Source organism: Nansenia antarctica, assembly GCF_963989245.1.
Source record: "Nansenia antarctica genome assembly, chromosome: 12".
Taxonomy (NCBI): domain Eukaryota; kingdom Metazoa; phylum Chordata; class Actinopteri; order Argentiniformes; family Microstomatidae; genus Nansenia; species Nansenia antarctica.
In genome coordinates this window covers 19583739-19611230 of record NC_137682.1, presented here as the reverse complement: position 1 = coordinate 19611230, position 27492 = coordinate 19583739, and the positions used below count along the sequence as shown (strand labels likewise).

The 27492-nt window shown below is 45.0% G+C and overlaps 1 protein-coding gene across 1 annotated transcript; it reads left to right on the top strand.

Moving 5' to 3' along the window:
- Positions 1-1375: 1375 nt before the first annotated feature.
- On the top strand, positions 1376-25062 carry mtrr (5-methyltetrahydrofolate-homocysteine methyltransferase reductase; the record flags this gene model as incomplete). Its single annotated transcript, XM_080543617.1, has 14 exons — positions 1376-1519; positions 1743-1896; positions 2064-2181; positions 2543-2999; positions 4331-4444; positions 4932-5085; positions 5598-5686; positions 6944-7124; positions 11073-11115; positions 14474-14654; positions 15279-15397; positions 20592-20684; positions 24254-24433; positions 24918-25062. The coding sequence occupies 14 exons, from the start codon at positions 1376-1378 to the stop codon at positions 25060-25062; spliced, it is 2172 nt and encodes a 723-aa protein (XP_080399743.1).
- Positions 25063-27492: the final 2430 nt, after the last annotated feature.

The window sequence follows — 27492 nt, the reverse complement described above, 5'->3', positions numbered from 1 at the left end:
AGGTTCTCTGGGCGTGGCCCTGGAGGGCGAGACCAACAGTGTGACACGCTTAATCTGCTGAGCTCGTTTAATTAAATAATTAAATGTATTTCTCAAGTATGCAGAGATTTTTTATATACTTTTTATCTCTATTTTTTTCTTCAAATATATTATCTTTTCAAGATACATTTAAAAAAAGTTCAATCTACAATGTGTTATTATTATTATTATTATTATTATTATTATTATTATTATTATTATTATGTATTGTTCTTGGTCCTCTCGTTTCTTGAACTTTCGTCTCGCGTGAATCTAGTGAATCTGTCCTGATCTGTATTTATTATTAATGTCTTCAGAGAGGTAGAAGTAGACAGAAAGAGATGGTCATTTATTTTAGACATGTGTCATTATTTGAACGATATATTTATTTGGCCCTTTTCGCTCATATGCACGTAACGGGTTTCTAATCAGTTTGGCCGGTGCTCGAAGACTGACCCACATAATTATAGCGACATTTTCACAAGCCACCCTCATATCTGAATGAAGAAGTTTAGATTGATACAGATGTTATACATTAGATAAATAACTGGACATGAATGAATCCATGTAAAGATACAGGCTGTTCTTGCCTCGGATATAGAATGTGACTGTGCGCGTCATAAACTGACGTAATGTTAAACACTGTCCGGTAGGCGGCGGTAATGCGCCTCGAGTTGGTTGCCAACCGCCAATCAAATGAAAGGAAGAAAAGAAGAATAAGTGACGTCATGTCCGGGTAGTCTTGTATGGTGGTGAAACGTGTTCACAATGCAACAGTCCTTTAAAAACACATTCTGCTGGACTCTGTCAGGTGCTGATCTGCCTTCAGACCATCTAGGTAAGAGACATGTGATGTGATGTAGTCAGTATTATTGGGTTGTTGTTTTCGCTTGTCTAGTATGAAGAGCTGTATCAAAACAAACAACTCTCAATGTATGCTTTGACTGAAAGAAAGTGTTGGGATGTTAAAGGTTAGGATCAGTTTTGATGTTGCCAGCTATATTTAGTCTAGTCTTTATTTCAGACCATTTCTGCGTCTGTAACTGTAATGTTCCATTGTGAAGCTTAAACCACCACTTTGCACTTCAGAATGCCTTCTGATCTTGTTTACTGTGTTACTGTCAGAATGCCTTCTGATCTTTACTGTGTTACTGTCAGAATGCCTTCTGATCTTTACTGTGTTACTGTCAGAATGCCTTCTGATCTTTACTGTGTTACTGTCAGAATGCCTTCTGATCTTTACTGTGTTACTGTCAGAATGCCTTCTGATCTTTACTGTGTTACTGTCAGAATGCCTTCTGATCTTTACTGTGTTACTGTCAGAATGCCTTCTGATCTTCACTGTGTTACTGTCAGAATGCCTTCTGAAGTGAAGCCTCGCTTCTTGGTGCTATACGGGTCTCAGCGCGGACAAGCCCAGTCCATAGCGGAGGGGATAGCTGACGAGGCAGAAGAACGAGGGCTGCTCGCTGATATCTGTTGCTTGAGCCAAGAAGGCAAAGTAAAGTCACCAAGCCTCAAAATAGTAGTAGTAGATAGTTCATCAAGCATGCTTTTTAATTCCAGTGATGACAACATGTTACCCTGATGCACTCTATCTTGCATTGAGGTTGTTCTAATCTACACTGACTAGGGTAGACAAGCTCAAGTGTGAATTTGGTGGCATAACTGTGAATTGTAGTCCTAAAATGACCCCCCCCCGTATCCCCCCATTTATTTACCAGTATGACTTGGAGAAGGAGAGAGATCCTGTGGTCTTTATTGTATCTACCACTGGTGACGGGGAGCCACCAGACACTGCCCTGAAGTTTGTGAAGAGGATCAAGAACAAGACCCTACCCCCAGACCACTACACACACCTCCACTATGCACTTTTAGGTAAGGGGGATTGATTCAGATGTTCTTGGAATGTCTGTTTCCTAATTCTTCACTATTTTAGTCATAGCCTACATATCCATGGTAGATTAATGTTTCAGCTTTTGCTGGTTCATCAATCTAACTAAGGTATTTAACCACTATCTCTTGTTTTTCTGTGTTCGCTCTAGCTCTTGGTGATACAAATTATGCGAATTTCTGCAACAACGGAAAGACCGTTGACAGATGTCTACAGAAACTTGGTGCAAAACATTTCTATGCTACTGGACATGCTGATGATGGTGTAGGGTAAGGATGTAGTGTTTAAAAATAAATAAATCATAATTACAAATTGTGGAGCCTTATAAAGGATCTAATTGAAATACTCTCTCCTCATACTTGGATCAAATTGTATAAAATGGCTTTGATTGTCTTTAAGTACAACCGTAACCCTCGTTTACCCCTCACTTAATTTGTAGTAGCTATCCTCTTGTGCTATATGGCACAGAAGCCATGACCTTTTAGATCTCCCTCTCACATTTATCTGTGTGTGGAATCTGTTCTCTGCCCAGACGTCCCAAACCAACACTGAAGGCCTTCTAGAAGGTTCCCAGGACCAGTGGGCTTGACCAGTGTTGACATCCCCTTTCTGTCCACTTCAACCCTACAGGCTAGAGTTGGTGGTGGACCCTTGGCTTGAAGGAGTGTGGGAGGCAATCAAAGGAGCGTTATCGAATATGTCGTCTGTCCAGGCTGAGAGAGGTGGCCATGTCGAGGACGCGCAGACGAAGGACCAGAGAACCTCATCGATCGAAACTCCGGATTTGTCGACGACTGATGTCAAACTCCATCTGCTGAGTCTCAACGACACAGAGACACAGAGTTCTTCTGACTCAACCAAAGCAGCGTCGGAGAGAGGGAGTGCTGACGCAGATGCCAAATCAGCACCTGCGGCTGTTTCAGGATCAGCCTCTGAGACAGAGAATGGACACACTGTAGCGCCCCCTGCTGTTGTGGAGGCCTCCCTTATATGCTCCCTGCCCTCTCTCTCTGAGTCCTCCCTCAACGTCCCAGCTCTGCCACCCCCTTACCTGGATGTCACGCTGCAGGAAGCCTCCATAGAAGAGGTAGGTGATGCTGTGATGTTCTTTGGATAAATAGTAGTGTCTTTTTTTAATGTATCTCCGATACAAGGCCTGTTATTCCTTATGCGGCATTCAGAGGTTGAGAGCCCCAGAAATATTCCAACGTGATTGGATCTTCTTGAAACACAGTGGAAACGATTCGAAGCTCCTCATTCATCCCCACACCGTTTTTTAATCTTTATTTTTCTTTTGTGTTGTTTACTGAAGCTAGCCGGTTAGTTTGAAGTTAGCGATGGAGATAGTGTCTAAAAACAAAAAGCTTGTTTGAAGCTTTTCATTTCTAAACAGGATTTTCTCGCTCGTGATACCCGTCAGTAAGTTCATTTGAACATCAACAGCCCACTCACTTCTGACTGCTGAGTCACTATTTAACTAAATATGTTTGACAAGGCTCTGGACTCTGGAGTGTGGAGTGTTTTCATTGTTATTTAAGCAAACAAGGTACTGTAACTATTTGATATAAGTGCATCATAATAAAGCAAAACCAAAGGCCTTTGCAAAATGCTTTCATTTACAGTATATGTATTTTGAAAAGCAATATCATTACAAACCAAGCCTTTACAGAAGGCTTTTGGCATTGGAATAACACTAGGCATATACACTCACTGAACACCTGGGGGGTATTCCATCAACGTCGCTAAAGGAAAATCCAGGCTTATGTTCGATAAATCTCATGAGATTTATCAAAATAAGTTTGGGTTGTTCTGATAAATATCGCGAGACTTAACAGAATAAGCCTGGATCTTTCTTTAGCGAGTTTGATGGAATACCCCCCCGTACACCGTCTCATTCATTCAGGTGGTGTCATGGTGAGGGGAATATTCTTTGGGCCCGTTAATACCAATCAATCATCGCTTGAATGCCGCAGCCTATTTGAGTATTGTTGGCTGACCATGTGCATCCCTTCATGGCTACAATGTACCCATCTTCTAATGGCCAGCATGATAATACACCATGTCACAAAAGCAAAAGTTGTCTCAAACTGATTTCATGAACATGAACACTTCCCCGTTACTGGACCTGAATCCAATAGAACACCTTTGGGATGTGGTAGAACGGGAGATTCACATCTTGAAAGTGAACATGAGAAATCTGCAGGAGTTGTGTGATGCAATCATGTCAACATGGACCAGAATCTCAAAGGAATGTTTTCAACATCTTGTGGAATCAATGCAAATGAATAATTGAGGCTGTTTTTCGAGAGCAAAGGGAGGCCCTACCCAGTCTTAATATAGTGTTCATAATAAAGTGATCTGTTTGAATACTGACATCACCTTTCAACATCATTCTATCCATTTGTTTTGCTTCCCCAGACCAATGTGCCAGTCGGTAAAGAAACCGTTCACGAGGTAGCCGTCTCCAGAGCAGACCAGCTGACCAGAGATGATTCAGTCAAAACTGCCCTTCTGTTAGAGCTGGATGTCTCAGTGAGTGATGGAGCTATTCTTTAGTTCTTTAGACATATCTGACAGTCTGATCATTTGGTCCGCAACCAATCGGCAACCAATCAAAAATGTTCAGACTTTTCTTTTGAAACACGGAGCTACGTTTCAACGTTGTTGAATCACAACACAAACTCGCTAGTCAAGCCAAAATACTGCAACGAAATGGATTGGGTGAGTAATCCCCACAGCTACCTAGTTAACTATAACCTTTACATTGTTAGCAGGCTCACAAAACAAGCTGTGTTAGTTGACTAGTGATGTGTCATTGATTTTCAACAACGCGGAAATGTATTCACATTTTTTTTTCGAAAGAAAAGTACGATCATTACATCGGATCCCGACATGAGGACCAAATGATCAGACTGTGTCACATATTTCATTAATTTCAAATGTAGAAATCCATGTTATGATTTTCTAACCGGTTCTCTGTTTTTTAAGCAACCGGCTTCTTATCCTCCCATGTACGCAGGACCACCCCATAGCCTACCAGCCAGGGGACTCATTTGACTTGCTCTGCCCAAACAGAGCCTCCGAGGTGGGGGAGCTGCTGGAGAGACTGGGGCTGCAGGACCAGAGGAGCCACCACGTTCAGCTCTCTCTGCACAAGAACACCAAGAAGAAAGGTAAACCGTAACACTGCAGTCCTTAACAACAAGATGCACCTTGAAGTGTTGTAGATGCATTTTCAACAGGGTTCCCACGGGTCCTTGAACTCCTTGAAAGTTTGTGAATTTGAGAAAAAGAAATCAAGGTCTTAAACGTTTTTGAAAATAGACATGGGTCATTGAAAGTGCTTGAATTCCCCCCCCCCTCTCTCTCTCTCTCTCTCTCTCTCTCCCCCCCAAAAAAATATGTTCAAAAATGTTTTACTTAGCTCGTCAACTAGTTCTGTCTCAACCTATGCCGTGTTTAGTCCTTGAATTTGAAGGAATTGAGTCTTGAAAGTCCTTGGAAGGTGCTTGAAAGGTGCTTGAATATTTGATGTTTCAGAAGGTGTGGGAACCCTGTTTCAAGATCAAATATTTACTACCGTACATACGTTTCATAATTGTCCAAAGTATATAAGATGGGTCGATTCTCAAGGGTGAACATTTAGTGATGTGGATCTTTTTTTCTTTTCCCCCCCTTCCACCAGCTGCACAGATCCCCTCCTACATCCCTGAGAACAGCACACTGCAGCACCTCCTCACCTGGTGTCTGGAGATCAGATGCATCCCGAAAAAGGTACCTTGAACTTTAGTTTAGTTTCACGCACCGGCTGAAATAATCGTCCAAGTTAGGAAGAGAAGAGAGGAACATTTTAGGCTTTAACTGGGCGTGTTGAAGAGACCATAGTCTGGGTTGCCTTCATAATAATAATAATAATAATAATAATAATAATAATAATAATTCATTTTATTTGTAAAAGCACTTTACATAGGGAATCTCAAAGTGCTACAATTAAAACAAGAAGATAAAACAATAACATTTTCAATTAAAAGGCAAAAAAAAGGCTCTTTTAAAAAGGTGGGTTTTAAGGCCTTGTTTAAAAGCATCCACAGACTGTGGTGCCCTTAGGTGGTCAGGGAGAGCATTCCACAGCCTGGGAGCAGCCGAGCAGAAGGCCCGATCTCCCATGGTGCGGAGCTTAGTCCTGGGGGTCTTGAGGAGGTTGGTGGCAGTAGAACGGAGGGTGCGTGAGGAGGTCTGAGGGGTATGGAGGAGTTCCTTGAGGTAGGGGGGGCCATGACAACAGGTAGGCAAGGGAGCAGCCAACTTCTACTTTGGCCAACTTGGTGTTGTCTCGTCTGGCAACGGAGCGATGCAGCAGAAACGTCAGGTTATCAGGAGCTTCTAACAGGAACAGAACAAGGCAGTATATGAATGTATTCTGTATGTGTATTGTTTATTCAGGGTTCCCACGGGTCCTTGAAATCCTTGAAAGTTTTTGTTGAAAGAATTTGAGGGAAAAAAAATCAAGGCCTTAAAAGTTATGGAAAATAGACATGGGTTATTGAAAGTGCTTGAATTCCCCTCTCTCTCTCAAAAAAAATAAAATAATGTTTTATGTAATTATAGTAGATAAGTCACATTGCTTAACTTAACACAGTAACTTTACACACATTTCACAATATATTGTTTTGCTGTGCTGTGGTAGAGAAGGCAAGAGACCATCTAGTGTTCAAGCCTCTACATTCAAAAGCCTCTCTTCTTAATTGTTGTCTGTGAGCGGATAGTTCCTATTATATCAATTCTCACCTAGATAGTCTCTAGTCTCAAACTATGCCGTGTTGGGTCCTTGAGTTTGAGGGAATTGAGTCTTGAAAGTCCTTGAAAAGTGCTGCTTGAATTTGATGTTTCAGAAGATGTGGGGAACCCTGTTTATTCTTCCTTCTTTTTATTCACATTGTCTTCATCAGTCCCTCTCTCTCTCTCTCTCTCTCTCTCTCTCTCTCTCTCTCTCTCTCTCTCTCTCTCTCTCTCTCTCTCTGTCTCTTCCAGGCGTTTCTCAGAGCTCTAGTGGAGTGCACAGGGAACGGCGGGCAAAAGAGGAGACTTCAGGAGTTGTGCAGCAAACAGGGTTCAGCCGACTACAACCTCTACGTGAGAGACACCAGCCTGGGCCTACCGGACCTGCTCCAAGCTTTCCCCTCCTGCTCGCCCCCTCTCAGCCTCCTCATAGGTCAGAACACCCTCCATCGCCTTTCAGTCACTAGTGTGAGCCAATCAGAGTGTATAATTTAACGTTAACGTTAACTGACATATTTATTCTAACCTAAGACACGTCTGACCAGCAAACTGATGCCGAATTTCCAAATCGGTTCAAAGTTGTTGAGGATTTGGGTCCATTTTTAGGTTTTGACTTTGAGTCAAGTTGTCAATGGGATGCTGGTCAGGAAGGTCCCTTTATTCCCACTCATCTGATATCCCTCTTAGACCCACAGGCTACCTGATGCTTTGGAATGAGAGTGAGAAATTAGTATTATGCTGCTCTGTACATGACTTCTTCATCAAGCAGGGGGCAGTAGAATCACAGTGAAGTTCAGTTGTACCGTTATTTCTGCATGATCAATGGTTTGTACAGTATGGTGCTCTCTGCTCTCTCTCTCTCTCTCTCTCTCTCTCTCTCTCTCTCTCTCTCTCTCTCTCTCTCTCTCTTGCTGTCTCTCTCTCTCTCTCTCCCTCTCCCTCTCCATCTCTCTCTCTCTCTCTCTCTCTCCCCCTCCCTGCCTCCAAAGGTCTTGTGTTGACACTGATATAATGAACAGAGTGAGTGTTGGTCAGGAGACACTGATTTGGCCCAAGGCGTAAGACTGGATTGCGATTAGATTTGGTTTTGTGATTAGGCATTGGTTTTGTTTACTCGGTGGGTCACAAGAGAATTTGGAAAAGGCTGTTGTAGGGTAGGCCTAATTAAAAAAGTTGTGGAATTACTGTTCTGGGGGGCAGTTTGTTAGTTTTTAAGTAGTTTCATTTTCTCATAATAAACCTTGTTTTTTTTCACGATTGTTTGTTCCGATCTTCGGGGAGAGATAGCTAGTATCAGATACATAGATGAGGCATAATATACTAGTAAGCCTCTATTCACAGGTGATGTATCTAAATTGAAGCTTCGCGCAGGTTCAGTGAGGTAGGAGGACGCAGCTGTGACCGTTCAGGACGAACAGCTGTTTCCCATCATGCACATCATGTCACATGTCATGGGACCAGGCTATAAGAGCCAGTCATGTTCAGGTGTCCATCATAGCTGAGCCGTTGTCACACTGGCTCTCATTAAGTCTTTCCACCGCCACCACCGGCTCTCCACCTGCAGGCTTTTACCGTGGCAGGGTTTACTTACCTACAGGGGGTGTGTGAGCTCACGGGCTCCCTGCTATGTCAGTTTTGTTTCTTCCCCTCATATATTGTATTCAATATTGTTTTAGTAGCGGGGGGTCAGAAGTTATGGGCTCCCCGCCTTGTATATTATTTGTACATAACGTTGTCTAATTCAGCGTGGAGCTATATTCAGTCGAACCGTCCTTTACGGCAAATCTATTTACATATTCATTAAAAACGAAACCAAAATTGAGTTACCAAAGTTACCTGACTTGAACGCCTGGTGTCCTTACATTGGTGTTCTGAGATAGAGACCCAAATAAGTGACCCGATGTAATTGGATCTTCTAAGATGGGGAGTGTGACATTCTGTTGAGCCTGAGCAAGGTCCTCCCCACCCCCATGCTGTTGTTGTTTTCCCATGTCCTTGAGTTGTTTACGAAGCTAGGCTATTTAGTTATGTCCAACAGACTCAAAACAAAGAGCTTGTTTGTGGTTTTTTAAATTTTCAAAACAGGACGTGCTAGCTTGTGATAATCTGATTGGTGCCTCGACCTGTCAGTAAGTTCATTTTCTGCACACCAACAGCCCACCCCGCTCCCGGCTGCTCAGTAACCACTGAACAAGCCGTGTTTGACAAGACTCTGGTGTGTGAAGCGCGCGGAGCAGAGCGCTCGGAGTCTGCTGTCGAGAGACCAGCCTAATAGCAATCCAATACTCATTGAAAATGCTTGTACTGGCAATTATCTCAGTCAAATGGGGCCTGTTCCGTTTTCACTTAGAACTTGCCTTTCCCTCTAAAAAGCTGTGTCACCGTGATAGGCTTATCCAATGTCAAAGTTATTTTGGGCCGTTTTTGCTCACTGCAGCACCTTTTCAGTAGTGAATCAACCCATGCAGAAATTGGCAATCAGGAACATTTGCACCTTGGTGAAAAATGTGCTGCTGAAAGCGCTTCAGGGCAACAGCTGTTGTTGTTGTGGGGGGGTGGAGGGTGGGGGGGCGGGTCTCTGTCATTGGCTGTCCCCCTTATTTCCCAGGGACTGTGCTGTAACAGGTCAGCTAGGGTCAAAGGTTAACGATCAGCTCTGCTCCGAGTGGTACTGTTACAGCACGACGACCGGCCTCGCTTCATTAGCTTGACTGAGGGCTGATGCTTAATTACTGTTTATTCTGCTTATTCTGTGTTTATTCTGCTAAAGAAGGTCATAGACTACAGAGTCTGGATCATTTCAAAGTATGCCGTAGAATAAAGGGAGACTGTTTGATCTGCTTTGCAAGCCAACTTGGGGGTTGTAGTTTTCTTTTTCAAAGGGTTCTGACTACAAAGCCCTCTTTTGAGACACAAGACTAACATGAAAAAGGGTTACAAGAATATCTATCTGGTGTCAGTCTGGGTGTCATGATATATCAATGGTATCATCCTGCAGTGATTTGCCGTGATCTATAGGGTCTCCTGTGTTTTTGACACGGCGTCGTGGTGTGTGATGGAGAGGCAGAGCTGTCTGTGCCGTAAAAAAACGGAATGAGATTGTTAACAGGCATGTTAAAGCTGTCACTGGGCAGTCTTGGTGCTGTGTGTGTGTGTGTGTGTGTGTGTGTGTCCGTCCTTGATGCACAAAACACTCCCTACCCCTCCACAAACGATTAGGCCGATGCCTGACGCATGTATTTGTCTGCGGTCTGCGGTCACCTCTCAGCTGACATATAGGGCCGGCTTCACAAACAAGGCTTAAGTCTAGTCCTGGACTAAATCACACGTTCAATGTAAAATCTCCATTGAAGATGCTTTTTAGTCTAGGATTAGGCTTACGCCTTGTCTGTGAAACCAGCCCATAGTCTTCTGCAGAGGTTAAGATGGACTGGAGTTGTTTGTGTCATTTGGTGACTTAAGTAGTGCCTCTCTCTTCATACACACACACACACACACACACACACACACACACTCACACCAGCTAAAAGGAGAGACAGTGCTCTGTTGTGTGTGCTAATGGTTGCCTACAGTGGGGTGTGCTTTCATACTGAGGCACCGTGAGCCATTTGGAAAGCTTCATTAGATGAGAGAGGAGAGAGAGGGAGAGGGAGGGAGAGAGAGAGAGAGGCTGATCTAGTCCAGCTGTTTGTTTTTCTGAAGGGCTGACGAGAAAAATGGCTGTTTTTGTCAGAACTCAGCTGGTACATATGGTGCAGTCTGAGTTATAGATATTTCTGGGCTCTAATCTATCATTTCCATCCAGTTTGTGAGTTTCAGCAGATGAAACGTACACGTTTCGGCACAGTGTGCATGTAGGCCGAGATAAACCCGAATATTTTATGCGGAAGGTTGTTTATCACTAGACGCGTGGTAGAACACACTCACTAGGGTGCACGGGAAGCTCGCGCTGGCACTCCGTCCCTATCTTGGGCCGGATTCCACAGAGGTTTCACGCCTAGATGCCGACATTACCCAAAAGAGGGCACCTTCATGGCTGACATTGGAATAAGGTCCATCCTACAGGCACCACGTGGACACTGGGGATTTTTATAACCCTGAGTTTGGGATTTTCATGAATATAGAAGTATGCCCTAGAATAAGTGTGACGTGGTGTGCGTGTGTGTGGTGTGAGTGTGTGTGCTGTGTGTGTTGTGTGTGTTGTGTGTGCTGTGTGTGTTCTGTGTGAAGATGGCACTGGGAGTGTGGGTGCATCTCAGAAGTGATTTCCTCCCTTTGTCTCCTTTCCCTTCATTGGCAATGATCTGAAGCATTTTCTAGATGAAAGCAATATGATTACCTACAGAATATTGGCTCTCATGCAGTCATTTTCTCATTTCAGAACATTTGCCTAAACTGCAACCGAGACCTTATTCCGCAGCCAGGTAAGCCGATGTATAGCAGCCTGGGGGAAATAAGTGTTCAACACATCATCGACAAATCTCTTAATTCAACATATTTACATATTGCAGCTCTTCACATGAAATTTAGACCCGACATTGGTGTATGAACTCAATAGAACGACACAGCTGAAGAAGTTGTAACACTCCAATCCATAAACAAAAAAGTTATGTGCAATAAAGGGGAATGTGGCCTCTGCCATCAGACCTCTGCTGCTGATCCAGAATGCCGCTGCCCATCTGGTCTTCAACCTCCCCAAATTCTCCCATGTTTACCCGTCTCCTTCGCACCCTTCATTGGCTCCCGATAGCAGCTCACATCAGACTTCAGCTCACAACTCTTCACTGTCCTGATTCCCCGCTGGAAGAACAAGCTGGAAGAACACTGCTGTCAGGACTGCAGAATCACTCCCTATCTTCCGCCGTAGACTGAAGACCCATTTCTTCAGGCTACACCTTAACTATCCCTCCTGAGACATATACTTCCCCTCTACCCCCCTGGACAGTTTCTCTACTGATAATAATAATAACCAACAAAAAAATCTTCCTTCTTCTAGCATTATGACTGCCAATGGCCCCTGGGCTGAGCATAGATATTTTTCTTTCCTGCTATGACTGGTGGGTAGAGGATTCACTTACTTAGTCAAATGTGTTTGTCGTAAGTCGCTTTGGATGAAGGCGTCTGCTAAATGGCAAAAATGTAAATGTAATGTAAGTATTGAACACGCTAGCTGGAATGTATTTAAGACTTGTTGGAGAAGCCTTTGTTTCAAGCCCATGTTTGAAGCCTATAACAGCTTCACAACGCTTCCTGTATGAAAAATGAATGTCTCACTGTGATTAGGTGGGATTTTGGCCCAACACAGACGGTCTTTAAATATTGAGACTCCGGGTGTGAATCCTGATCCTCAGTTCCTTCCACAAATGTTCTATTGGATTGAAGTCTGGTGATTGACTAGGACAGTCCAACACCTTTTATTTTCTTCTTCTTGAACCAATTGAGAGTCTCCTTTGCAGTATGTTTTGGATCGTTGTCCTGCTGGAAGATCCATCCGCTTCTCATCCTCATCATCCTGGTGGATGGCAATAGATTCTTCTCATGAATTTCCCAGTACATGGCTCCATTCATCTTCCCTTTGATCATTTGGATTCCACCAGTACCATGTGAAGAGAAACAGCCCCATACCATGATGCTTTCATTCGCTCCCCGACCTTCTCTGTAGGTATGGTATGTTTAGGATCATATGCAGAGCCATTTCTCCTCCAAACATGGTGCGTCCTATTGTTGCCGAAATGCTAGACAGGCTTCTCCAAATGTTCTGTAGCCAACTTCAAACGAGCTTCAACATGCCTTTTCTTCAACAATGGACCTATGGCTAAGCCACGCCCCCTTTGAACACTCGGAACAACAAACAACGCTTCACTGACAGTGAGTGACTGATCGACCGTGACTGAATGACATTCAATGACTTACAATGGCGGGAGTTGGCAAATTTCTGATTTCTGATTTACAGCAAGTAATAGACATGTTTTTTTAAAGATGATACAAGAATATTTAGTCTAGAAGCTTTTCACCATCAGATATTAGCGAGTTGTTTGTCCGAGTTTTCTCCCTGTAATGACTTTTCCTGTGATATGATTGGACAATTTCTATTTTGGGGCGTGGCTTAGCGGTAGGTCCATCGAGTCTTCTGGGATCATCGCGAATGGAGACGGTGGCAGTGGAGTGTATTGTCTATTGCTTTCTTTGTGACAACTGCACCACTGCTTCCAGGTCTTTCTGGAGCTCTGCTCGAGTGGTTTTTGGCTTTCGGGCTACCCTTCTAACTTTCTGATTGCTCTGTCGGGAAATATTGGAAGTAGCTCCTGTGCGTGGCAGTGATGGTGGAGTGATGTTCCTTCCACTTGTGGATAATGGCCTCAATGGAGCTTGTAGGAACATTTAGGAGCTGGGTAAATCTGTTGGTAACCAGGGCCTTTACTATGTCGCTGCTCAACAATCTTGTTGCGAAGGTCTTGGGAGAGCTCTTTGCCCGTACCCATCACGAGATGTTTCTTGCAAGAAAGCTCGGTGAGTAGTACTTACCCACCAACATGCAACATTAGCACAGGTAGGAGAACTCATTAGTGGCATAAACTGGTTTAGTGTGTTTTCATCAATACTTTTTTTCCTGTGCCATTCCACTTTATTGCACATAGCTGTTTTAATGTATTGGAGTGTTACAATTTCTTTAGCTGTGTAGTTTTATTGTGTTAAAACCAATGTCTGGTCTCAATGTCATGTGAACAGCTGCAATGGAAATATATTGAATTAAAACAATTGTTGATGTGTTGAATACTTATTTCCCCCACTGTATATTCCTTTCTTTGTTGCTTAAATGTGTGATATAAACCCAAATCACTTAAATGACAGTCAGCATAAACAGACATTGAGTTCCAATGTTTATGTTGTACTGTTTTGAATGCAAACACATTTGTTCCCAGTAGACACTCGGGTCACTAGTGTAATGTTTATCCCTTCCATTACCATCCATTAGGGCCAAGTGGAACCGCAATATTTAAACAAAATGTCAAAACAGGCCTCCTATTCTCATTAGTTTCAGAGAGAGAGAGAGAGAGAGAAAGAAACACACACAGACACACACACACACACACACACACACACACACACGATGGCTGTAGTTTATCAGATGCTGCTGAGGCATTAGGGTCTTGCATTATTGATGCTGTGGTCAATAGAGGTCCCCAGTGGCCTGCAGAATAGGAGACACTCTCAAAGAGAGAGAGAGAGAGAGAAAGAGAGAGGAAGAGAGGGATAGAGAGAGACAGACAGACAGAGAGAGGTTTGAGAGAGACGGAGAGAGACAGACAGACTCACTCACCAGGTAGAGAACGGAAGGTAGAGAAGACTCAAAGTCTGATAGAAAGAGAAAGAGAGAGAGAGAGGCGGTTAAGGAAAAAGAGAGCGATAGAGCACAGCATTAGGGGTTTGTGTACGGAGACGTGGTGCTATTACAGGCTTGTTTTCTCTTTGCTCAAGTTTCTCACTTTAATGTGAAATACGCCTATTGTAAATATTTCGAAATATCGCAGCATCCGCATCTAGCTAATGATGTACCGCGTTCATTTGAACATGTATTTCCATACCCTAATTAGAGTAGGACCAGCAGAATGTGGACTCCCACAGTCCTTTGATAATCCTCTGCAGGACTGTGTATTATTTGATAGTATCATGTCCTGTTCTGTGGCTAATGTACTGTAGCAGAACCGCATTGTGTACTTGTCTTCAACACCCCCCCCCCCCTCCCCTCTCTCTCTCTCTCTCTTCCCCTCTCTGCTGTAGCTCCAGTCTCAGGCACCCAGGTAGGCTCCACTTTGTATTCAACGTGGTGGAGCTCCCAGCATGCACCGGTCGGCCGGCGGGGAGGCGTGGGCTCTGCACGGGTTGGCTGGCTGACCTCGTCGACCCCATCCTGGGGCACCCTGGGAAGGCTCGGTCCTCCACCGTCTCGGCCCTCCCCAAGGTGAGCAGAACTGTTGGTCGGTGTCAGGACCCACAATGCACCCTGGTCTAACGGGGGATGTCTGTGGAAATACATCACAGTGGGAGGGATCACCGTGACATGTCAATCACTTGGTTGGGTGAACTCTGTCAGAGGGCTTTGGTCTCATCACAGCACCCCATTGGATTAACAGTAGAACAGACGTGCCTTTTTACCTACTAAAAGAGCCCCTCTTTACAATGCTCAAGCTGATATTTACACACAATGACCACTAGTTGGCCGCTTGTAAATTAGCCTGCTTCCACACAGGAAAACTGCAAAATAGCTTTATATTAGCTTATCCTGATGTGATTTTGTGTAGAACGCACATATCTATACAAATGCGCTATACACATTTTTTTTTGAATGAATATCTAAGAAAAGTCATGAAAGGAGGGTCCTGAAATTCGATCGAGTGCAAGGATATAAAAGCTTTCTTTACTCACAGGGGTGAAATGACCCCTCATGTCTGTTCTAGTGTTAACCAGTATATATTTCTTAGTGTTATTTTAGAAACAGTCACTACAAGACGTAACAAGTCACTTCTGAAACGTGTATCTACACATCTTTGCATGCTTTTTTACGACCTTTGAACTTTGAACCCAGGTCCATGTGAGCCTGCGGCCCAACTGCTCCTTCCGACCCCCCTCTGACCTCTCCGTGCCCTTCGTCATGGTGGGACCAGGCACAGGAGTCGCACCCTTCATAGGCTTCCTCCAGCAAAGGTACTGCAGATTGCACGGGGGGATTCATAAAACGTTACTTTTTTTTTTTGCTGCTGTTTTCTTTTCTTTCCGTTTAGTTTTAACTGTGTTTGACACCTTGTCACCTCCACTGTTTTTAACCTGAGTGTATTTTACTGTGTATTGCCCTGTGAGGTGTCCTTGGGTGTTTTGAAAGGCGCCATACAAATAAAATGTACATTTTTATCATTATTATTATTATCATATTCAACGATGGTAAATGAGATAAATCGGGGAGCGTAGGTGGCGTAGCGGGTTAAGCGTCAACCATGTAACCGCACGGTTCCCGGTTCGATTCCGGCCGCGGACATGTTCCTGCATGTCATCCCTTCTCTCTTTCTCACCCGTCCTTCCTGTCAAGATCTCTACTGTCTCTATCAAAAAATAAATAAAAAAAAAACACTCAGAAAAAATAACAAACAAGAAAATCGTCTCTTTGCATTGGTGCATAACAACCACAGTGAGACAGTCCACCAATAATGAATGTCAAAGTGATGTTATAGACGCATGGCTTTTCGATAATCGACACAATCAACAACAAGACCCCTGTCAACGGTTCCCAACATGTCGATGCATCTTGGTTGGTGGTGATAATACGACCCATGTGGCTGTAATCACGTCTGGTATTATCTCCAGCACTCCCCGAGGCTGGTGTTTATGAGTGGGGGCTGTAATGTGTAATGTACAGTTATGGGTCAAACCAGAGGCTGGAGACGTATTGATCTGAATGTCCTGTAGGCCGTGGGTGTAGTGTTGTCAATGTAAATCATAGAGGGTAATTGCCAGGGAGGCATAAAGAGAATATTGACTGCTTGTCCTTGTTGGCCTGATGACATCGGCTAGCCTGGCCTGCCCTGCTCTTGTAAAAGACCCTCTGCTCAAGAGTTAAGGAAGCCATTAAATGCCCCCCCCCGTCAACTTAGCTAGCCGTTCTTCTTGGTTTTTCTTGAAAGAAATACTTGAAAGAATGGAAGCACTGAGCGATGACGTTAGTCAATTTGGGAAAGTAAATACCGGTAATAGCTCGCAATTGTCCCTAAAATGTGTGAAAAAAAGATATTAAATGGCTAAAAAGGTTGTGTGACTCACGTTGCAAGAAAAGCTGGTGTAGGGGAGTTTGGAGGGTTATATTTGAGGCACTGATTTCACGAACAGGCTAGCCATGTTACATTTCTGAGCTCTGTATGAAAATGTCATACTTCACAGCATGTGGGAAATCGTTTTTTGGTAGGAGCTCCGAAAATACTCATACGTTGACCTAAATGGCAGTTTGTCAGACTTTTCTGAAGGTCGGTTGGTTTGGTTTGGTCTGACTGATTGAAGGTTTGTGCTTGACTTTTAGGTCGTCTGGTAATCAACTGCCTTAACTGACATTGCATGTCAGTATTGACTTGTTGTTGGTGTGTGTATGAGGCTCTATCCAGGTGGACCTACTGTGAACCCAGACCAATACCCCCAGTAGCACTTGTCATTGTCACAAAGTGGCCCTTAGGCTTTAGCCAGAGTGACAGTGTCTGGACGACTTCATACGAACGCGGCTTTGTTTTCAAGTCAGCTCGGGGTTGTCTTGTCTCCCTGATGTCTGCTGATGTCTGCTGCGTTGGCGAGGATCACAGAGGGGGATGTATTCAGAGGTGACATCGCGTTGGTCGGTAATCACCGCTGTGCGTGTCGGCGCTGACTGCGAGCGTGATAAATGTTTGCGGCAGCTGACGGATGTTCTCTCTCTCCCTGGGGAGAGGTGGCTGCACCAGTAAGACGCGGCGGCGCTGACGAATGGCCCGGCGTCGCGACACTGACACGGGTCAACGGCGCTCGCCGACTACGCCAAACCGTCAAGGTCGCCGAGGCGGAGATACGGGGGGTTCAGTCCTAGTGACATGGACTGCTCCGTCCTGCCCCCCCCCCCCCGTTCCCCACTTGTGGTATTGCCTGAACTGGCTTGAGCTTGTCTAGCGCTGTGATTCTCTTAAAACACTCTTTCGGCTAACTGTGGCTCTTGATTGACATGCCAGGGACTGGATTCGCACATAACAGCCTTCACTTATGGTATGACAGCCTTAGAAAGGCTGCCTTCCTGAGAGCACTCACCGCGGCTATTCTTTCCTTGATTATGTAAGTATACAAGCGTTTTTTGGTAACGCTCCTCACCACAGGAGGAGAAGAAAACTGTGTGAAACACTGTGTCTGCAGCACACCTCTCTCTCTCTCTCTATCTCTTTATTTCTCTTTCCCTCCATCACTCCCCTGCCAGGTGTGTATTGTGTAAAGGCGTGGTAAAAGCCTGTCATGGGGAGAGCGTTGTGCAGAGCCTAACTTGAGATTCCCAACAAGGCGTTGTCCCCCCGATGTCGCGCTTTGATAAGAGATAACAATCGCCGTTTTTGTCAGCATGACGCCGTATCGGCCAACAAAAGCCTGAATGGTCGTTTAGCAACACAACAGCATGAGCCACTTCGATCCCCCCCTCGACTCCCCTCCCCTCTTGCTGTTCCACCTTCCTCATCTGTCTATCGATGGATGTTTTTCAAAAGTCACTTTGTAGTTAGTTAGCTACTTTACTTCCTTACTTCCCTAATCCTCCGTTTCACGGGTGGGATTGCCACTGGGGCTCTCTGTCTTTTGCCATGGTTTCTGCTTTCGCCCCTTGAGAGACTCAGCTCTGTAACCATGGAAAAACTCAGGTAGAGAGAGAGAGAGACAGAGACAGAGACAGACAGTTGAAAGGTCAAAGCCTGTGCGGTGGTGTCTGGAGATTTTCAAGAGACCCCAGTCTGTCTGGTATTGATTGGTAGGGTCTGAGACTCAGGATGAGTAATGGAGCGGGATCAGGCTGGCTGAGCCCCTGTTATAGACCAGAAACAGACCAGGGGTTTAAGCTTTAGACACCAGGCTTTTGTTTCATGCATTTCAATTGTACTTCATTTTGTCCTGCAACACTAAAGTTGGAAAGATCTTTGCGAGACCATCAAGGAAAGCGATTAGGTTTAGCCCTCCGACTACGTACCGTACTGATGTCACAATAACCTTCTTGTTCGGATGGAGTGTTTCAGAGTGAGGTGGTTAAGAAAAAGCATTCCGGCTGCTTTTATTCGTTTACACAGGAGTCTACTAAATTCAACTAGTTACCTCATTCAGCTGTGTGTGTGTGTGTCGGTCTGTGTGTGTGTTTTGTGTATGAACATGCTGTTTTCATTCATCAGGTCAACAAGGTCTGATTGACATTGTTCTTTGGATGACGGGGTGGGTTCGCATGTTCGTCTTCGTCAGCTCTCTCTCCACGGCGCCTCAGATTCAGTTGAATGCTCACTAAATCCGGCGTGCTGTTCCACAGAGAAGTAGTACTTAAGTCAGTAATCATGCTAGCTCAGTGATTACGCCTGCATTTACACTTCTCAGGCCCAATTTTTGTCAGAGTGTCTAAAGACTCATAACCCCCCCCCCCCCCCGCTCCCAGCATCAAATCACATTCAGAGAGAAAAAAAAGATAAGAAAATAAGATAATTACTGTGTTTACGAACACTTCTTCGCCCCCAGCTCGAAGTACAGTTTCCACCACCTATGCTCATCAGAGAGGCATTGAAAGGCAACTCCCTCTCCCCCATTACGACCCGAAATGGAGCGTGCGCTGGGAAACATGCACCTGTGGGACTGCGTTCTGGGCCGTGGAAAGAGAGTGGCGAAGATGTAATTTGTATTCAGGCAGAGAGCCAGTGTGGTCTGCTTGGTGGTGCTGAATGGAATCCAGGTTTTTCATATTGGTATTGATCCCTTTAGGGCAGATGGGGGGGGAGAGAGAGAAGAGAGGAGCCCACTAAAATGAGTTTACTGGAGGCTGTTTGCAGAGAATCAGGCGCAGGATGCTAATGGTCGGCCCTGCTGGCACAGTGTCTGTCCCGACAGCGGTCAAGGAAAAAACTCCCCCATTCAATAAACGCAATGTTCAGACAGGTTTGGAATTTGTCTTTCGTATTTCTCCTCGTTTTAAATATGCCAATTCCATTTTGAAACCTCCACCAACCTCCTAGGCTTTTCTCTCGAAAGATTGATGACGGTGGGATTGCCGCTCGCTTTTGTTCAGTCAGGTGAAAGGGATTTAATCAAACGGACAGGATTCAACTTCTGAATACAGAAATTGTCAGTGGTAATTCTTCCGTACCCACTTCCTACGCCACCGACTCTCTCAGTCACCAACTCTGTAGTGTTGTGAACAATCCTCCCCTGCTGAAGGAGCCTCGGGGAGTCAACCGTTGCAATTCGGAGGCCGAGAGAGAGAGAGTGTTGCACACTCCACGTGGAATATGAAAAACAGACCCCGGCCTAGACCCCAGCATGACTCATTCAGGAGACGTGTGAATAGGTTTTTGTATAGAACACAGCGATTAGCGTGTCTTTATTCTTCAGGGCCTCTCTGCACTGCAGCATCTCTTCACAAAGAGGAAAAACAAATCTCTGTCCTTCTCCTTCGTCCCAGAGCTCCTCTCTCTCTTTCTCTCTTTCTCTCTCTCTCTCTCTCTCTCTCTCTCTCTCTCTCTCTCTCTCTCCGGCCACCTTTTGTAAAGCTGCGTTCTTCCGGAACATTCCTCTATCTGTCCAGATGAGGACGGGGAGATAACGCATGCCCTTTTTACGGGGGTTAGCTGACTGATGGGATTGTAAAGGTCGGAGGGCACGTGTCTTATCTGTCGAGAGCTGTCACCCTCCTAGCAGGTGCGCAGTGTAGATAGCAACTCTACTCAACTGCTTGTGTCTTTGTGCCACCAGCAGTGCAAAGGATTCTGGGAGCCCTGCCAGGCTTGTTGGCTATGAGAGGAATCATTTTTACAGCAGTGGTCCCGACGCATGCACACACACACATACACACGCACACGCACGCACGCACACACACACACACCACACACAGAGCATTCTCAATTTCTACTTTCATTTTCAGCTACCGTTTACAGAAGTGTGATCCATCTTGTGGTAGAGTGTAAGTCTTGTATCCCCACCGCAGTGCAGTCACTCCTCATGCATTAGGTAATTGTGGCACTTACTGTATTGGGCTTGTAACGGTGTCACTGCGCCTATTTAACCTCTGCTGTGAGGAAGGGCTCTTCGTCCTGTCGTTTGTTTGTCCGACTACTGAGACCCCCCCCCCCCCCCCCTCTCTCTTCCTCTTTTTCCTTTCTTCCAGGGAGAAGGAGAGGGAGGAAAACCCGGAGGGAGAATTTGGCGAGACCTGGCTGTTCTTCGGTTGCCGCCACGAACGCCAGGACTTCCTGTTTAGGTGAGCGTCATTTGCCCTCAAACGGGGGGGCCCGCCCCCCTCATCCCTCCCAACAACCGTCTCGAAGAAGACGTCACCCTCTCAATCTCATTCACCTCGCCCCTCGCGTGATTTCCTCCAATCAGAATTCCAAAAATGCGTCTCCCGGCCTGACTGGGTGACATCATAGTTTCCAGGAACGCGTCCATCCCTCTCTGTCCTTGACAGCCAGGATTGAGAAAGCTGTGTGGAATTACAAAACATGATTGGAGCCTGGCCGCTCCCATATGGCCAGAGACATAATAACTCACTCCTCAGTACATGGGCTGAGTGACAGATACTGGTGCATAGTGGGTAATGTGGAAGGGAGGGGGAGGGGGGGGGATGCTGTACCATACAGTATAACACTGCTCATTGGCCATTTCATTTGAGGATTATGATGATCCTCATAAAACTTCATCACATATAAATTGCGGATTATGTTTGTGCCTTCTGGGCCATAGTGACCATTAGCAGTGTTTTAACGGTACCTTACTGATTGAATTGTACGGAGCCCCCCTGGGGTCACATGGTAGAAAAAAAATATTTTATGTGTGAATCCGTTCCCTCGGTTTAGTAATTCGTTAGGGTTAGAATCCTTGTGATCGTTCTGGCTCGTAAGGGCCTAACCCTAACCCTAACAAATTACTAAACCGAGGGAACGGATTCACACATCAAATATATTTTTTCTACCATGTGACCCCAGGGGGGCTCCGTAGAATTGAAACTAGGATTGGGGCGGCTGTGGCGCAGGAGGTAGAGCCGGCGTCTTATGATCACAAGGTTGGCAGATTGCCGGTTCGAGCCCCGGCTGGCCACATGTCGAAGTGTCCTTGGGCAAGACACTTAACCTATGCCTTGCATGGTAGCTTGTCGCCATTGGTGTGTGAATGTGTGTGTGAATGGGTGAACGAGAGGCCATTGTAAAGCACTTTGGAATAAGGCGCTATATATAAGTCAGTCCATTTACAGCCCATTCGGATCCAGATATTCCTAGTCGGAATGAAGGGTCAGTGGCAGCAACTCCACCCAAAAGTCCACTCCGTCTCCTAAACTGTCCAAACTCACTCCGCAGGTGGCGAGTAGTGAAGTGGTCCCAAAACACTACAATGCTTAAGAGTGAAGGCCAGTACAACAAGCTGTATCCATCAGTGTAAAAGACCTAATAGATGGATTTGTCTCTGCAATGATTAAGGGAACAGATCAAAGGAACGCTCTTTTGTTGTGTTTTGTTTCCTGCTCCCTTTCCGCTAATTCCGTTCTCTCTGACAGGTCCCTCCAGGGTTGTTTGTTCACAGCGTGGTTGTGTGTATACGAGGGATTTCACTGTGTATGTACTCTACACCCCCACGGTGTTGACCAAGCTGATTAAACATGTGGTGATGAGTCAGCTGTAAAATATATAAAAGTGCCGTATTCAATCAAAAAATACCCAGCCACCTGCATAATCCTCCTAAAAATCCTAATAATCATTTTTACTGGAAGAAAACAAATCTGTATTAGGCTGAATGTGTTCAGTGAGGATTCAGACATGCGCAAGAAGGATGTTCTGTTGTTGCAAGTGCCCTACTTTTTTCAACGTCCTGTATAACCCTGCTTCTGCCGTGAGATGGGGGTATGAAATCTGAAACTGATGGAGAAATAAAAGCGGGTCCTTTTGATGTTAAAAATAACTGAAGGGTCATTAGCCTTTGATGTCGACGCGAGTGTTATTCCCTCCAGAATGTTCTCTGAACATAAACAAGCCACATCATCAGCCCTAATCAACCCCAGCACTTAACATCTGTGTAAGAGGGCGAGACAAATCTGACCTCCAGTCAGCTACGCTCTCCTCAACCAGACAGACACACAGCTCAGTCTCGACCCCCACCCCCCCTGCCGTTTACACTGGTTCTTTACCGTCTTCTCCCTCGATTTTATCATTTCTTCCCGATTTTTTTCTTCAGATTTCACTGTGGAGAGGAGGTGGGTTTCTGAGGCTAAAATATCACTGGGGGGGGGGTCTGTGTAAATGTCAAGGCCAGGCGAGGCTAGGGCTAGGGCTGATCTGGGTATCAGAACCAGGTACCAGGATGTTGACCATGCTGTGCCACGTCCAGGAGCCCATCTATGATTCGGGTTCAGACACTCCCAGATGGTCCCGTTCAACTCTTCTCCCCCCCCCCCCCCCCCACCCCTTCTTCTGGTGCTCTTGCTTTAACAGGGGATGTGATTGTTAATCAGGGGATTTATTTGCAGAACCACCAAAAAAGAAAAAGAGCTTAGCTGACAACGACTCTCTGTAGGGGAAATAAAGGTTATATGATAAACACGGTAATACTGTCAGTGTAGCAACAACGGATGATGTTCGAATCGAATGAAAATGCGAGAAATGTGCTAAAAAAACGATGTCTCTCTCCCCACACACCAGCTTTATTCCAGTCATGTCCGTCTTATGTTTTATGAAAACCTCCTTGCTCTCGGGGGCTACTGCAGAAACACAAGCTCTCTTCAGGTGAAAGACCTTCAACCGTGTGTCCCAGAGCTCCATCTCCTATGAAGCTGCTAAACCTCAAATATGATTCTCCTGAAAGCCTTGGAGCTCCAGTAAACCTTGCAGCCCCAGCCTCCTCTCTCCCACCCAAGGCCTTGTAAACAAGAAGGTTAGAATACAGCGGGTGCTCAGACTTGGCAAGCAACAACCAGTCATACAGAGCAAGGTTACACCACGGAGCGGCAATGCTGACAGGATTGATTGTAAAAAAAGATGCTTGTAAGAGGGGAGAATCGACCTTGCTTATGAAATCCATATTTTCCATTTATTCTGGGATTAAATAAGATGTAGCGGTTGCCCAGTGCGTTTATGCTTAGATTTAGTTTTAGCCGTTTTTTTTATTAAAACCAATTCTTCTTTTTTTTTTATGGAAAATGAAAAGCAGTTTCATGCCGTTAGAGATGCTGTTAGTGTACACTGTGAATCATTTGAATGACTGTCCTTCACAGAGATGCCAATGATACGTCTACTAAATGACATGGCATATTCTTTAGCTTTTTTTTTTTTTTTTTTTTTTAGAAAAAAGGTTTGAATTAGTCTGAGACTGAGGGCCCTATTATGCACTTCTTAACTTGCCGTCTTAATTAAGATGCACCGCCAGGTTAAGACCTACCGCCACCCTTATTATGCGCTTCATACGCGCTACTGCTATTATGCAGGTGTCGATAGGCGGCCACACATAAGACGTAAAACTCCCGTGCATATATTACTCATTGTGGGAGTGTTCATATGTTAATGAAGTGCACTAGGCGCCCCTGCTATTATGCGATCTGACTTTGCTCCTAGCGCTAAGAAGTGGTTTGAAAAGTTCTTAAGTTTAGACTTCATAATAGGGCCCTGAGAGTCTTGGCCTTTTGTGATTCCAACCGAAAACAAAGCGATGCTCTTCCACAGCATCACACAATGCCAATGGCAGCCAATGTTACTGCTCCAGGGTTGAAACAAGGAAGAGATAATCATAGTTTTATTTACAACCTTTCTGCTGTCTGGATCTGGATCTCTGTGTTGTCTGTTCCAGAGAGGAGCTGCAGCGCTTTGTGGAGTCTGGCGCTCTGACCCATCTGAAGGTGTGTTTCTCACGGGACAGCCAGGAGGAGAAGGCGTTAAGCCCTCGATACGTCCAACACCACCTGCTCCTCCACGCCAAACACATCACCGACATCCTTCTCAGGGAAAATGGCCGCCTCTACGTGTGCGGGTGAGCTCTGCTTCCATGTGCTCCGAGAGAATCTTTTTCCCCACAGCTCGCCACAGTTACCCAAGATATGCACTGCAACAGTAAAGAGAAGTGTTTACAGTACATGTTTTTGTTTATTGACAGATTACCTTAACACTAGAACAGCCGTGTTTTTTTTTTTACCATTTACTGTAAGAGACGCCTCGGTCTTTACAATGGTATTGCGATTTACACACAACGACCACTAGTCAGCCGCCTTGTAAATTAGCCTGCCTCCTACACAGAATAACTGCCAAATAGCTTCATACTAGCTTATCCTGATGTGATTTTGAAAATGTAAGGATACTGGGGTGGTAGAACGCACATATCTAGGAAAAGTCATGAAAGGAGGGTCCTGAAATTTGATCGAGTGCAAAGATATAAAAACGTTTTTACTCACAAAAAAAATGACCCCACCCATGGCTGTTCTAGTGTTAACCCCTCGCTGTTTCTCCCTCTCCACCAGGGACGCCAAGAACATGGCTAAAGATGTGAACGACACGCTGGTAGAGATGGTCCGAGCCGATCTGCAGCTGGACACACTGGAGGCCATGAAGAGGTTAGCGGGACTCAGAGAGGAGAAACGCTACCTACAGGACATATGGGGCTGAGGAGACCTCAGCTACCTACAGGACATATGGGGCTGAGGAGACCAATGGATAACGGACTGGAGCCAGTCCCAATAGGCAAATGGACTGACTTATATAGCGCCTTATTCCAAAGCGCTTTACAACGGCCTCTCATTCACCCATTCACACACATTCACACACCAATGGCGGCAAGCTACCATGCAAGGCGCCAGCCCACTCACTGGGAGCAATTTGGGGTTCAGTGTCTTGCCCAAGGACACTTCGACATGTGGCCAGCCGGGGCTCGAACCGCCGATCTGCCAACCTTGCGATCATTAGACGGCGGCTCTACCTCCTGCGCCCCCCCAATAGGCTATTGTAGCTTCCTCCCCCTCCTCGGTGCAGGATGTTTATCCTCTGCCACCACTGAAAAAGAAGAGAACGCACACCGCAGAAAACTTGGGGCGAGGTGCTGGCGACGGAGCAGAACACTATAGAATGATGTAGAAGCCGCACACTCTAGTTCCAGATGCAAAAAGTGTAGATTTGTCAAGTCTTACTACGGCCGAAACCGTTGTCAATCAAAATACACTTTTGCATCTGGAACTATAGTGTGCTGGGTTCTACTTCATCCTATGGTATCCTATGCCACCAACCATTTCAACGTCTATACATTTCTAGAGGGATCAACTCTTTCCTTTGGCTAATGCAGAAACTTCACTGTACTGTTCCTCTTTTCCTCACACAGACTGATCATCAGTTGGGTTTTTAGCAGTTGTTTTAAATTTATTTTTAAAGTTATTTTTTCTGAGTGGGGCAGTCCCACTCATATCTTTTCATTTTATTGACAGATACAGTAGAGATTTTAGACAGGAAGGATGGGTGAGAGAGAGAGAAGGGATGACATGCAGGATATCGAACCGGGGACCCTGCGGTTACATGGTCAACGATTAACCCGCTACGCCACCTAAGCGCCCCAGCAGTTGTTTTTATTGTGGATCTATGCAAGACTGCCAGCTACACTCGTATTGTGTTCCTTGGACTGTACTAACCATGGGATCATCATAAAGACTTGGAGATAATGGGGAGCAATTGTCCCCATGATGTTTTATATTTATGAATATCAGTGACAGTACTAGTGTGGGATATCTCCCCTATTCACCACCAAAAAAACAGAAAGACTTCTGGGTTATTGATGCTTGGTAAGGAGCGATGGTGTAAAAGTTACCCTGAAGTAAAGTTCTCCAGAACGACTGTAATGAAAAGCCAAGTGAAACTGTGCCTTGTGTCATGAGTTAAACAATTGTTGGACATTTTAATTGTCTCCTGTGTTGATTTGCAGTTCACATGTGGTGTTGCTTCAAAAAGCCTGGCAACGTCTTCCTTATTACATGGTGGTATGAGTGATCTGGTGGACAAAGATATCCTGGTACACGCTTCAAGATGAGATGGAAATTCGTTCGGAGATAATTACTTTCGATTGATTAGGAATGATTTGTGTTTTAATTTGACGATAATTCGGTTGTTCAAGGTGACTTTCCTCAGAAGATGAAGGCGTAGTCTTGTTAATTGAAGGATTTCCCGCTATGGGAGTCTCAGTAGTACTACAATACCCCAGAGAGTCTTTTCAGAACTACATTTTCAAACCTAATCAAACACAGTTACAACAACACAGTGTTTCTTTTTATGCCTGCTTTTTATTATTATTATTATTATTATTATTAAAGTCTCTTGTAAGGATGCAAAAGAAAAACATGTTTACAATTTCCGCTGCCTACTCAATAGAGCTTCACCGAGTAAACAGTTCCACATCTGCTGTCAGAGGAAAAACAATTCACGAGGCAGTGTCGAGGTGAATAATTAGTCTAATACAGAGCAGACACTGTTGAAGCATCAACAGCAGCTTGTTTCGCTGTATCAAAGGAGTACAAACCACTACCTGGAAGCCTGGGCTCAGTAACGATTGTATGAAACACTATTTTACACATATTCTTGTTCACTGTAATGAGGATGGAACTCCCCAAAAAAACCTCTGTGGTAATATTATTGGTAATATTTACTAACAGGTATCATCCTCAACCTTATAAGAAGGCCTCGATTGCCAGAGGACTACATTGCATTGAATCTGACATGAAGATATGTGACATGAGATGGAGTGAGACACTGAGTTGTTTCTGTAACAATGAAAACGGGCGGAAGAACTTCTTGCGAAGTACTTAAGCTGAGAAGGCTAAAATCACAGGCTCTTCTCTTTTACAAACAGACACACACACACAAACACAAACACCAGCGCGTACACAAGCTTAAGCTTGATAAATGACACCCAAATCACCCAGTGTGCAATACACAATGGGAAAAAAACAAGTTTCATCAAGTCTTGACCTCGTCTTTGACAAAGCGACACCCCCTGAACTGAAGAGTGTCGATGAGTGGTTTCGGAATGGGGGGCATCCGTCTTTTGCAACCATCGCT